Source organism: Streptopelia decaocto, assembly GCF_964273445.1.
Source record: "Streptopelia decaocto genome assembly, chromosome: 1".
Taxonomy (NCBI): Eukaryota; Metazoa; Chordata; class Aves; order Columbiformes; family Columbidae; genus Streptopelia; species Streptopelia decaocto.
In genome coordinates, this window is record NC_138663.1 from 34,355,273 (window position 1) to 34,368,233 (window position 12,961).

Below are 12,961 nucleotides of genomic sequence, written 5' to 3' on the forward strand. Positions count from 1 at the left end.
TAGATTTTACAATTATTTTAGAAGACATTTAATGTGTACAGTTCAGTGATATGGATTATTCTAATGTATACACGTACGCATCTTTTTATTTCATTAATATATATCCAAAAATTTCAATGCAATGAAGCCATTTCCATTGAATGCTGCATTATTTTACCAAAGACTATCTCTGTTACTATGTCTTTGTCATATAATGCACTTACTACTTCCTATTATGGGAAAAACTTTATTATTTGAAAAATGTTTACATAAATAGTAGTAATATTTAAAACAGTTCAGATTAGCTTGACTTCACAAATCAGGAGTTTCTTTTATAGAACAGGAACATTTTATAGAGAACAAAATGTTAAGGGAGAAAAAAAAATCACTTTGGCTATAGAAAATATAATACCATTAGGTATTGGGCTTGTCCCTTGAAACACACATATTCTAAGCTAATTTTTTTAAGAGATGAGGAGATACAAATGTTGTAGTAATACTCACAGCTTCCTAAGTTTATCTAGGCCAGAGAAGGCACCATTCATATCTTCAATTGTCCATGATATTTCATTGTTTTTCAGATCCCTGTTTAAGGGGGAAGGAGAAATCAATCCACATGAGCCATTAAAAAGATCAAGGTACATACTTCTTCAAGAGCATGTATTATTTAAAACAATTTCTAAAATAGCTTTCTGGTAGGTTGTTTTTCATTTATCTTTGAGATAAACTTTTCATGATTAGCTATTTCATTTCAGTTTTTACTAAGAGATTTCGTAGACTATTAGTACTTTTGCCACTGATAATTAAACAGATCACAAACCTAACAACTTTAAGAATCATTAGGTAACAAACCCACATTCCCCTACAAGAGTATTCAGATACAGGACTGTCATAAGAGGAGAAGCGTCATAGGAAGGGATCAGCGGTTCCTTCTTCAAAACAAAATACACTCACACACCAACACAGACAGATTTATTAATATGTGAATCATTTTTATATTGTACAATATCCACAACACTAGCTTAATTACCTGTGAAGCATAAAGAGATTAGAGATTTGTGAAAAGAACAGTGTGTCAGCAAAGAATCCTCGTAGGAAAAAATCTAATACTTAACTCCTAGACACTTCCCAAGTCTCTGATTTCCTCTTTTTATGATCTTTCTTTCCCCATATGCTTAAAAAACAGACCATACACACATCCAAACTGCATCTTTGCTAGATGCCCTAAGTGTGAGTATGTGAGCAAACCCCTGAAAGTAAAGTGTTAGCACCCTTTTCAAAGCCTAGAGGGAAACGCAACCATTTCATTCATCTGGTGAACAGATGGGTCAATAGTAGATAACTGGAAGATTTTAATGAAGTGGAATATATTCATATTAGTTTACTTCTTTCTTTTCCTTCAAGAAATGCTATTCTGCTTGAATGCTTAAAGCAATTGCCCAGTCACAACAAGCATCAGCATCCATAGTAATATACAGTTTTGTGTTTTGTCTTCTCATTTCTATCATGAGGGAAAATGTTGATTCAGTTAAGACATAACTATGATCCAGATCCCTAAAGCTGTGGGTAGTAGTGCTGCTTGCTGCCTTCAAATGGTGACATGCCTTTCCCATAACAATGCTACTGAAATTTCCTATCATAATTACCACTACCCATTGTGCACAGCCTTAATGGAAGAGGAAGCCCACCCTCTCCCAACTCTTCTGAAAAAAAAATCCTACTGTAAGAAAAATATGCTGATCTGGGGAAGTTAACAAAAGGTTTCTTAAGGAAAAAAAAAAAAATAAAAAAAAAAATCTATAAACACTGAGGGTTTTTCTCAAGGTTTTTGACCTTAAAAATTGAGTTTGTCAACTTACAAAGTCTGTAGACTGGAAAGTCCCCGGAAGGCACAATCAGCAATGTAATTTACTTTGTTGTTTCCAATGTATAGTCCAACCAGCATGCTTAAACCAACGAAGCTTGAATCATCTAACCTTGCTAAGTGATTGAACGTCAAATCTCTGCAAATTCAAGGCAAAAATGTATTTGAATGTTTATGCTGCAGCGCTTATTACTCAGTTCAACAAGGTGAATTTTCAGGGGGGAAAAATTTTTTCCCCTTACAACTATCACAAAACCTACACCATTTTTGACCACAAAGCTTGTATATCATTTCCAACAATTCACAAATTAGTGCAGAATGAATTGCTTTCATTTGAAAATGACTGTGTTACAGCTTTAGTACAACTGCCACAGTGAAATGAAGCAGTCATGGTTGGTTTCAACTTCTTTCAACAAAATATAACTGTCTCACATACAAAAAAGTTATTGTCACCTTGGAAACTTTGTTATGAAAAATTCACACATGAGTGGTAAGAAGCTCATGCTTTGGCACATACCCAGTGTTCTAAAACTGGAATAAAATAAAAGCTACTCACAGCTCACTGAGTTTTTGGCAAAACTCCCAGGCATCAGGACTGATCCTGCTGATGGCATTTTGGCTGAGATGGAGTTGCTGCAGCATCAGCAAGCCATAAAGCCAGCCTTTAGTTACCTCTGTTAAGTTGTTATGGTCCAGCTGCCTACAAACACACACAAACAGATAAAAGACATAAGGTTCAGAAACTCAGCAGTGTGCACACTTTGCCAGGGGTCCACACCTGACTTCATGATACTGGCCAGAGAGCTGCAGCCTCTATTTACATTTAGACTTGTATGCATGCATTCAGAATGTGCTGTCCTGTAACACATAGTCACCAATGACTGCCTGCTGCTCTTCAAACCACAATTTAATTCAAAAACATCTTTAAACTTTACTAAGAAATTATCTTCATTTTGTGCAATTCTACTTAATATGTTAGCAGCAGAATCTCTCAGAAAAAGGCTGATACTTACAAGACTTCCATGTTGGTCAATCCCCAGAAAGCGCCATCCATGAGTCTAGTAACTCCATTTCTCTGCAGTTTTAATGATTTCAAAGCTGGAAGTCCTTGGAAGGTAAGCCCATCTATTTTTTTAATTTTGTTGCGATTCAGCTCCCTGCATCAATAAAATTTACAGTTACAGCACAGTAAGTTTACCTGCATGCCAACAACCGTTCTTTCCTCTCCGGAAACAAACCTATTTTAAATGCTTTTCTTGTCCATGAAACAGAGACAAGATGTAATAAAACTTAAACTGTAATGTACTGTAATACATTATGTTTAACCATATTAATACTGTTCTGCTTTTCTGAAACTGAGGACAAGTACTTGGTAGTTCCTTGATTTTCAGATTTAAAGAATCCCTGTAGACCTAGAATGTCATGGTTAATCCCATTCACAAATTCAAAAATGAAAGTAAGTTCCTTGTGTTTATCCAGCATTAGAGCCACTAGGTTAGCTTGTAATTGCAATCAATAATCAGCCTGAAACGAAAAGTTAAAACTTTCAACTGTGATAACTAGGCAAAAATAAACATCCTGGATGATCCTTCTTTCTTAGTCCAGAGCCAAACATTCATTACACATTCCTCTCCCATTCTCCAGAACTAGTTACAAATAGTTCCTTCCCTCTTTCTGAACTGGTTTTGGCACTCGCCCTTCTGCCACTACACACCCCCTTGTAGGTCAGAAGCTGGGACCTGTGTGTATCTGGGAAGGGAGTTGTAAGGCACAACTAGACAAGAGTGCAAACTGCAGTGACAGCAGTACTCAATATTTTCACAGAATCACAGAATGTCAGGGATTGGAAAGGACCTCGAAAGATCATCTAGTCCAATCCCCCTGCCGGAGTAGGAACACCTAGATGAGGTTACACAGGACTGTGTCCATTGCTCTCCACAACACTTCCCTGGCTTTGATACTTTTTAACTCCAAACCCTGCACCAACCCCAAGCAGCTTTCTGACTTTCCAAGCTACATGAAAAGGGAGGCCTAGCCTCACACAGCCAAAAAGTTAACTGTTTTTATAACAGTGAATTTTAAACTACCCATCATTTGCCAAATTAAGAGTTTATTTATTAGCAACAACTGATATATAGTATGAAGAGACAGGATTAGACAATAACCAAGAAAAGGCCCTCATACAACGCATGAGCATGAGCTTCACGAAGGTCTCAGATCTATCACCCTGAATCCTACGAAACTAAGAAGGATCCTCTCCTCTAAAACTTACTTCCCCATATGAAGTAAAGACCTAAATAATTCTCTTTGTAGTTATACCACAATTATTTTTCAGAGTTTCAGCTTTCCTCTCTGGCAGCCTAACATGAACTGTACCTGCTAACAGATACCCTACTCCTCCCTACTCCTCCTGTGTTTAAATGTGCATAAGCAGTGAAGAACATTCAGTAAGAACAGCCTTCAGTTCTCCTCTACTCCCCCTCTGTATACTTCTTTCAGGTGGCAACACAAATTATTGGCCTTCATTGCAGATTAGCTACCTAACATAACTAAGTCAGCCTACTGATTAAATTGTGAAAGACTAGAACTTCCTTCGGCAAGAATATCATCAACTTCCAACATTTCAGCTGAATCTGAAGATCAGAAAGTCTGCTAAGACCGTCAACAAATCCTGAGCTTTGCAGGACTGTTCTCATACTCTTCTACTGGAGCTTGAATCAAACTCTTCCTACATTTCTATATATAAAATACATAGACACGGCTTCCAGATGTGTAAAGCATCCTAAGACTTCATTGTTCTTATGACCTTTCACTTTCAAGGTTAATCTGAGAGAGTTCATAATTTCTACTTAATTATCTAATATGGAAAATAATTATTAATATTTATTAAATAATTATCTTGTCAACTTTCTGCACTCTTTATGTTTTCAAAAAGACACCAAAAATACCCCAATACCTGAAAAAGAGATTTCTCCAGCATTTTCTATACTAAATGACTTTATTTATTCAGTAAAACATTTAAAGACAGCATTGTATCAGTAAAGATGATGGAGGTCTTTTTACTCAAGCATATTGCTTATTGTCATATCTTTCAAAAGCACATTAATTCTCCTCATTTCACCATGAAAGCACAAAATAAGTGACTGCTGTAGTGAACTATGTACATTTACTTCAATTAGCATTTTTCCAATGCTTTTTAGCAGGAATGCTGCTACTACCCTTTCTCCAGACTTTTTCTTTTAATAGGCAAAGACGATTTTAAACACAAAGACTATTCACATCTCACCAATATATAAGACTAGTTTTGTTCAGTACAAAGCTGCAGTTAGTAAGGGTTGTAGTAATATGTTTTTTGTGTCTGTCTCACTCTGCCTCTGGTTAAATTAAAGGCTAAAGTTCAAGCACTGCCAGTGCTTTGGAAAATCTGAAAACAATTAGTCAATTGTAGGTTGCACTTACAGGTGCTGCAGATGGGAGAGTTTAAACATCTTTTGAGGGATTGCTGAAATTTTGTTCCTGTTCAGTTTCAATACTTGAAGTGTAGTAGACAAATTGTCAAAGGTACCAGGCTCCATGGAGGTTATTCGGTTACTGTTAATGTACCTGTTGAAACAACGTCTAGAAGGTTAAATTTACAGTTATTTAATAAATTCTCAATACCAAGTAGTGAAACACAAAGCTCTTGTGCTGCCTACTCCTTGATATATGGAATTTCATTTATCATATTAATTAGAGCTCTTGACAGATCAGTCTATGGTCAAATAGTGTTTCACCACCAACATTTTGCTCTACTCTGCAGTAGCGTATTATTGGCAGAAGATAGCACATCACAACCCCATTACTTTCTTCTCATTCAGTATAGCTCAGGCATTGTAGTATTACTGAATAAGAATTAAGGTAGATTGAAAGAAGTCCACCAAACACCACATAACTCAACATTAGCCCAGCCGTGGGAAACATAAGTTCATTTCATTACATAACTATTTCTCCCAAAAGATAATCTCAAGATAATGACCTTCACTTTTTATAAACTATAACACCTCATTGCAACAACTCATGTATTCAAGTTAGTACCTTACGCTAAACTCAACAGTTGAAAGTAGGGATAAATATTTAATGCATGCCTAATTGAAAGACGATTTAGTACCTTAACAAACAGCAGCCCATATAAGTTTTCCAACAAGTTTTCTGAAAGTAACCTGAAAGAAATAAAGTATGTTTACTTACAGATACTTGAGCTGTAATGATGGAAAAGATGATATTTTTAGCTCTGATATGTTGTTGTTGCTCAGGTCCAAAGTTTCTAGACTCTGAAATGGCTTCAGATGTTCAGACAAGATGTTGGCAATCTTGTTGCTAGTCCTGAAATTTAAGGGCAGCGGTCAAAAGACTGTCATTTCCAGAGTAAACACTTGTTAACTACAGAGGACTCTGATGAGAGTTAGTTCTTAATTCCACCACTTGAAAATAATTTATAATTAAAGAAAACCAATGAAGTGTTTATCTAGACACAATTTTCACAAATTGGGATGCTCTAAGTCAATATGTTGATCACCATTTCTTAGAACATGTTCTGAGCACACAGGATGAAAAAAAATTACATTATAATCCAATTACTGCAATTCATGGCTTTCAAAACAAGATGTGAAACTCTATGATCATCTACTTCTGAACAGCAGAAATACCCACTATTTGCATTGAACAGTATTTCACAGTATTGTAATGAAAGGAGATTAGAGTTGCTTTGTTTTAACCAAATAAACATCATAGTATCTAGATATAGTGTTTCATTTTTTGAAGACTCCTGTAGTGTGAAAATCAGACAGAATTTCCAGAAAAACAGAGCTAGATTAGAAATTGTGTATGGTAGTGCACCTCCTCAGGAAGACATTCTAGAATTTTGCAATTAGACCTAGTATTTCATCCAATAGATTTTTCTTGTGAGTTAGCAAAGAATAAAATTTCTGCTTATTCCAGATGTTCTAGACTTCTTGTCTGGTAAAGCTTCAGCTAAGTATCACACCCAAGTCCACAACAAAAACACTGGAACTGCTTAAAGACACGGGTATCCTAGTCTACTGTAAGGAACACCCCTTCTTTCACTTCCAATGAAATGTAGTTTCTTCAGAGATCATGTTTCATGTTCATACCCAGCAACCTACCAGTTTTTCCATCCCAGTTGCATGCATAGAATCATACATGCACATCAGCAACATTAATAGGGTTATTCGTTTGGGACTAATCGTACATAGGGGAAAACCCATCATGACCAGTTAAATGAACATAACCCGAAACGATCCGTGTTACCTTGGGAAATTCAAGTCAGTTCTGGCTGTGGTACATTCTGTACCTAGTATGATGAATAATCAAAATTTATGAGCTCTCTGCAGCTTCTAGAGATTGCAGGCAAAGGCAATTTCAGTAAAACTATCAACAAGAATGTTGATTCTGGAAGGTGTTTGCCTTTATTGGAAATACTTGCTCTGGATCAAATATTAAGCCACACAATTCGGAGAGCATGGAGAACCCTCCCATACTGAAGGAGAGTGGGGGGATTAGTGCTCAAGACAAAAAAAAAAACAGTCCTGACTCAAAAACTGAACCAGAAGTTAGATTAATGGGCCTTCTGACCACATGTGGGAATGGGTAAGTGATCTTGCAGACCCTCCAATGCTGTGCTTGTATCATGTTTCATTCCTCAGGCTGTCTGGTAGAGGTACACTGCATTTCTTTAACTCTTAGCTGAAAGTATTTATAATAAATGAAAACAAATTACCTTAATAAAAAACAACAACAAACACCACCGCCATGTGTCAGTTCCACTGGCCAAATAACACTGCAAGTTAGATAACAGGTCATAGAGCTTTGCCTTTATGCATTAGTTTGTTTATAAGGTAATTACTAACAAGGTATTAAAACTGCCAATTACTTGAGTGACGAATAAAATTTTCCTTGCAGTAAAAGTGTGCTCCAGCAGAAGCCAGCAATTTCCTGAACTGCACGCCTCCTAAATTGCAGTGTGAAAGTGCTCAGTTATGGAGAGGGCTCGCACAGTGCTGTCTTTGTGTCAGCACTGCTCCTTAAAACAGAAATTCCTCACAACCGGCAGGATAATAGCCCCTGTATTACAAAGTTTGGTTGGACCTAATGGAACCGAATAAAACTCTTACACAGCCTTTAGATTAGCACTTAAACTAACTGGCAAATTACCTGACACAAACCAGGTTACAGCAATAACAAACAAAAAAACTCCAGCTTGTTTGTTTCGGGGAACATTTTTCTTTTTTGGAGATGGTAAGGTCATATTGTGTGGAGAAAGTAATTTCTTTTGTTCACTGTAACAGAGTTACACATCCAATCCTATTCCATCTCACAACGGAAAGAAAGCAAACCAAACCAGTCCTCACTGCACCTTCCTGGTTACTCATATTTGTAGAAGCTACTCAAATACAAAATACCTGAATGGTTCGCTCCTTATTGCTCCAATGTTCTAGTCCAGTTTTCCCTTCAAAAAAATTTAAGTGCTATAGTTCACATCTGGAAGACTATGCAGTTCTACTTTAAGGCATAATTTTAGTTAAAATTAGAAACTTCAATGCTAATTTGATTTTTCTTCACAATCATCACTTAAGTAAATCAAATAAAAACAATGTACTGGCTTCCTCATAACCACCAAATCACCATCTAATTGTCAAGGCAAAACCAAACTATCCTCTGTGTTGGCACAATGACATACAAGTTTGTTCACTGTGGAGAAAAGAAAAAACAAACAAACAACCAAAACAAACAAAAAATTCCCCCCAAAAAAACAACTTTCCAGCAAAGTGTTGTTATTGCTGTGCTCAGACAAAAGGAGCTGCGCACAGTGCACTGGTTTCATTTCACAGACACTCAAGGGGAGATCAGAGCAACAGAGACCTCCTGCAACAAGAGAACCAGCACATCAAGTTCTCATAGAAGCAGACCTACAGCAATTTGATCTCAATTTCTTCATGTGCGAGGAACAGCAACACACGGCAGCTTCCTTACAACTTCTCCTGTTATGGCAAAAGCAGCAGGAGCATCGAGGAACACAGATAAAACCACCAAAAATACGTCCATGAATTTGAACATGCCTTTTGCAATTTGAGCGTCTACACCCTGACTTGCAGCAAAAAAACCCAACAACCCAAGAGTGCATGCAGACTGCTTTAATGATTTTTACATAAGCCTGTGCGAATACCAGCTTAAGAGAGAATATCAGTTTTCCATTACGGGTATGAGAACCCTTAGCTTTCCCTCTTAGCGTTCATGGCTTTAACCACACCGCTAGGCCAAAACATCTATAATAGCTCTATCAATCATGTTCTCAAGATTCATTCTATATTAGCAACAGCTACAACACATCTGACGTTATTGACTTGTACCTTCCGTGCCTCTGGGGAAATATAAAGGACAGCAACTTCCATATTAATTTTGTTAATAATCTAGTTAACACCATTTAGACATAATAGCTCTTATGTGCTGGGGGAAAATAAAAAAAATTAAAGATCTGAGATAGTATGACTAAGTATCTCCTGATAAAGATTGTCAATGAGCTATGTTTTCTACCTAAGAGAAATACCTATGCAAGCTTTGTAACTCTGGTCCTGTAACATGGAAATCCCAACTCCAAAACAGATTAGGACTTCAAGTCCTATCTTTTGTTTCTATTCAAAAATCTCAGCGCACTCAAAAAACAGAACAAAACAAAACAACAAAAACAACAAAATTCTTGCATTTTCTTCTCCAGCGTAACTCTTTCTTTCAGGTAGATCTTGATCTGCTGTGTTCTGAGACCCTCTTAATCTTCTCTTACACCATGATCCTGAAAAGGATCACGTATAGGAGTCTAGAAGTGGAACAATCCATTAAAAAACAAGATGTCTAGAAAGAATTTTGGAGACCTGTGTCTGTGCAGTGTGTTCTCCAAAGTCTTTAGATGCAAAATAACTGCCTTAACCTCTGTGTGATTCTGGACTAGGACAGTATCTCCTGTCCCTCAACTAAGCCCTGAGAGGCTGGATGTCCTGAATTTGCCTCACAAGTAGACAAATGAAATCATAGTGAAGTCTCTTGCTAAGGACTAAGAGGATATGTAAGGAGAAAAAAAGCACTCTGCTAGGGCTAGACATCTCTTTCTGAGCAGTGCTGAAGCCAAGACGCCGGGGTTCATGGATGTTTAGTTTAACCATCTTGTGTTTACATGGCTTCCAGATTAGAGCTGGCTTGGAGGCAGCCATGTCAGAGCACAGGCAAAGCCAACATGACTGTCTACATCTGAGCATGTGCCACTACAGCTCACAGCCTCTCTTTTCACATTTGCTCAAATATTTGTGGTTCCTTCACCTGATCCTCCCTCCACTCACCCACTGAAGTAATACGACTTCTGGCATATCATCTATTGTTTCTAGCAGTCCCCTTCCTGCCCTCACAAACTCCTTTGGACTTTTGGGGCTCTTGTAAGAAACAACAACATCAAGACACCAAGAGAAAGAAAATTTAAGGAAAAAATTTTTAAAAAATAATAGATACTGAAGATGAAAGATCAAGACTCTAATAAACTTCCTCAGGAAGTGCTGGAAGACTCATCTTTTGGCACTTTTATGATAAAGCTAGACAACTTTGAAGAGCATATACCAGAAAAAAAGTGTCTCGGTAACTCCTATACGAAGAGAGAAAAAAGATTTTTTTTCTTCAACTTCTATTTATTTGACTATTAAAATTAGTCAGACTGTAATGAACAATTATGTCATTATGAATATTGTAATTATGGTTTCAAGATGCACACTACCCTTGCAAAAATCCCATTATATTAATGGGACTACATGCTTTTCTCACCATTAGACATCCAACTGCACTGAATTAAGAACCTCCATTTTTTTTGCTCATCTTTGCCACTCTTAGGTACAGAAATATTTCAAGTGAAACTGTTTTTCTCCAAGATGAAGATGCCAAAAATAGAGAGAGCCGGGATTATGGCTCCCTTCCAGTCATACTGGTAGGTCTACAAGTTTGTTGCTTCCTTCACACACAGGCTTCTCACATCCCTTGCTGCAAGCAGTTCTTTCCTTTGAAGGTCTCCTTCATTCTGTAATCCATGCCTGTCATTGCTTTTTGAAGCCAGATGTCAGCAAGTCTCTGCTCTTATACTTCATGCTTCTTGTGGTATACAGGCATAAAGCTGAAAATGAAAACTCAGAACTCTGCAGGCGACTGATACTCTGTCCAAAACTTGAGACCAGAGTTTTATTAATTCCCAAACCAAATATGAACTGGAAAAAGGAGAAGAGAAAGATGCAGAATGTGTATCGTAAGTATGACCTAGGTTAAATCCAGCATATAACACCCTCCAATATTATAAATCGTATTTCTAATCTTATATATGGACTTGTTAAGTAAAAACACCTACCCTTTATTGTCACAGAGCCAATCTTCCCTTTTGGAAGGCACAGTCCAGGCACTTCAAACCACATCTTTCTAGATCTAGTATTAACAACTGAGATTAGGAGTTGAGGAAAGTTCTCCTATCTACTTCTATTTCACTCAAGGCACTGAGTCATTACATTTTACTGCTCTACTGCAATAACTACCTACGACTTCTCTAAGATATCACCCCATATTTATGCCTGACTTCTTAACTTCATTCTCACTTCCCTCAGTCTCTCTACTGCATGTCCTACAACTTGGCACCTCCTCCTTGGTAAAATTTCCTACCATTCTTCCATTTTGTCACACAGGAAGTGTTCTCTATTTTTCTGATCCATTACTGTTCTTTTAAATGCACCTTTTTCTTTAACACTGTTGATCAGAAAATCATGCAATTTTTTTCCACTGCAAATAGCTCATAAAATTTGCATTTTCCATTCTCATTGCAAAAGCATTTGTCTAGGCTCTCAGTGTATTTTTGCTGCAACAAACTCTGGGTTTCTACATACTTCTTCCCTTTCCCATCATTCAGCCTAGATTCCTGCCATAAAAAAATGTAGTTTCCATGTCTGCAAGTCTGACTAAGACAGGTTCCTTTTCAAATTCTTTCATTTACTTCCTCTTAGTCTCCGCACCAAATGTCGGAGACTGCAAGAACTAATTCCAGTAAGTTTCTTTGCTCTAGCATTTTGCTCACAACTTCAGCCCAAATGACACATGGTTTACCACCACTCTCATTTTTGGGACTTTCTCCAAAGTAGCCTTATGCCTGAAGCCCAGTCTGGCATTCCTCTATCCTTTCTTTCAATCCTTCTTCAAAACAAACTCCTCCAGGCAGCATCCAAATCTTAATCCTTCCCATAATAAAGTGGTAGCTGAAGAGATGACAAGGATGTAAAATATTTGACCAACATTTTCTTAATATTGGGAGCCAGACTTTAGTTTAGTATGCTAGCTTTATAAACACACAATACCACTTTCTCTGGCAAGCGTAGAAGGGAAAGGCTTCCACTCCAACTGAATGTAAGCTTTCATTTTCAGGAGTGGAGTCTAAACTTCTTTCTTGTGACTGCAGCTTTCCAAATGCAAACTGAGACAGTGTTCTCCTAGATATTACAAACAGCCTCCATTCCCAGCCAACTGTGAGATGACAAAGAGGCAGATCTCTCAGACCTACCCTTATTCCAAACAATCTTGTGAACAAAGATTATGAAGAAAAGCTTTCATCATTACAGAAAGCCCTTCACAGGAGTTTTCCTCATTAAAATACTGCCACACAGTGCAAACTACCACTCTTATTTCCACACTGCCAGCTGGGACAAATGTATGACCTATTTTACACATTTGCTTCAATTAGTTGAATTTTATTTCTCAAGATGACTATCTGAAGCATGATCTGGGATGCCCATTATAAATCCCCTCTAAGTAGTATAAGAGATTAATCACCACTTTTCTCCAGCAACTACTTTTGTGCATAAAGTTAAATAGGCATTTAAGCTGTATGTTGACTAATCAAAGCCAGGATGCAGAAGTACACGCTCAAATTTCGGAAGAGTATCTTTTTGGCAACAAAGGTATTTTTTAAACCAAGAATGAAATAAATCAGTGACTTTTATGCTTTATTATTCCCCCCCCTCCCACATGAAGGTCAGACTACTTTTTTCTTCCTGG

General features: G+C 37.3%; 1 protein-coding gene across 1 annotated transcript in view; it reads right to left on the reverse strand.

The window, feature by feature from the left end:
* The window catches only part of LRIG3 (leucine rich repeats and immunoglobulin like domains 3), a 42,484-nt gene that overhangs the window by 15,575 nt on the left and 13,948 nt on the right, over positions 1 to 12,961 (reverse strand). The window contains exons 4-9 of the mRNA XM_082056286.1: positions 6,071 to 6,205; positions 5,303 to 5,446; positions 2,857 to 3,000; positions 2,400 to 2,543; positions 1,839 to 1,982; positions 484 to 564 (exon numbers count right to left, since the gene is read on the reverse strand). Of these exons, the coding sequence (XP_081912412.1) occupies positions 484 to 564; positions 1,839 to 1,982; positions 2,400 to 2,543; positions 2,857 to 3,000; positions 5,303 to 5,446; positions 6,071 to 6,205 (792 nt within the window). The remainder of the gene's footprint in view (positions 1 to 483; positions 565 to 1,838; positions 1,983 to 2,399; positions 2,544 to 2,856; positions 3,001 to 5,302; positions 5,447 to 6,070; positions 6,206 to 12,961) is intronic.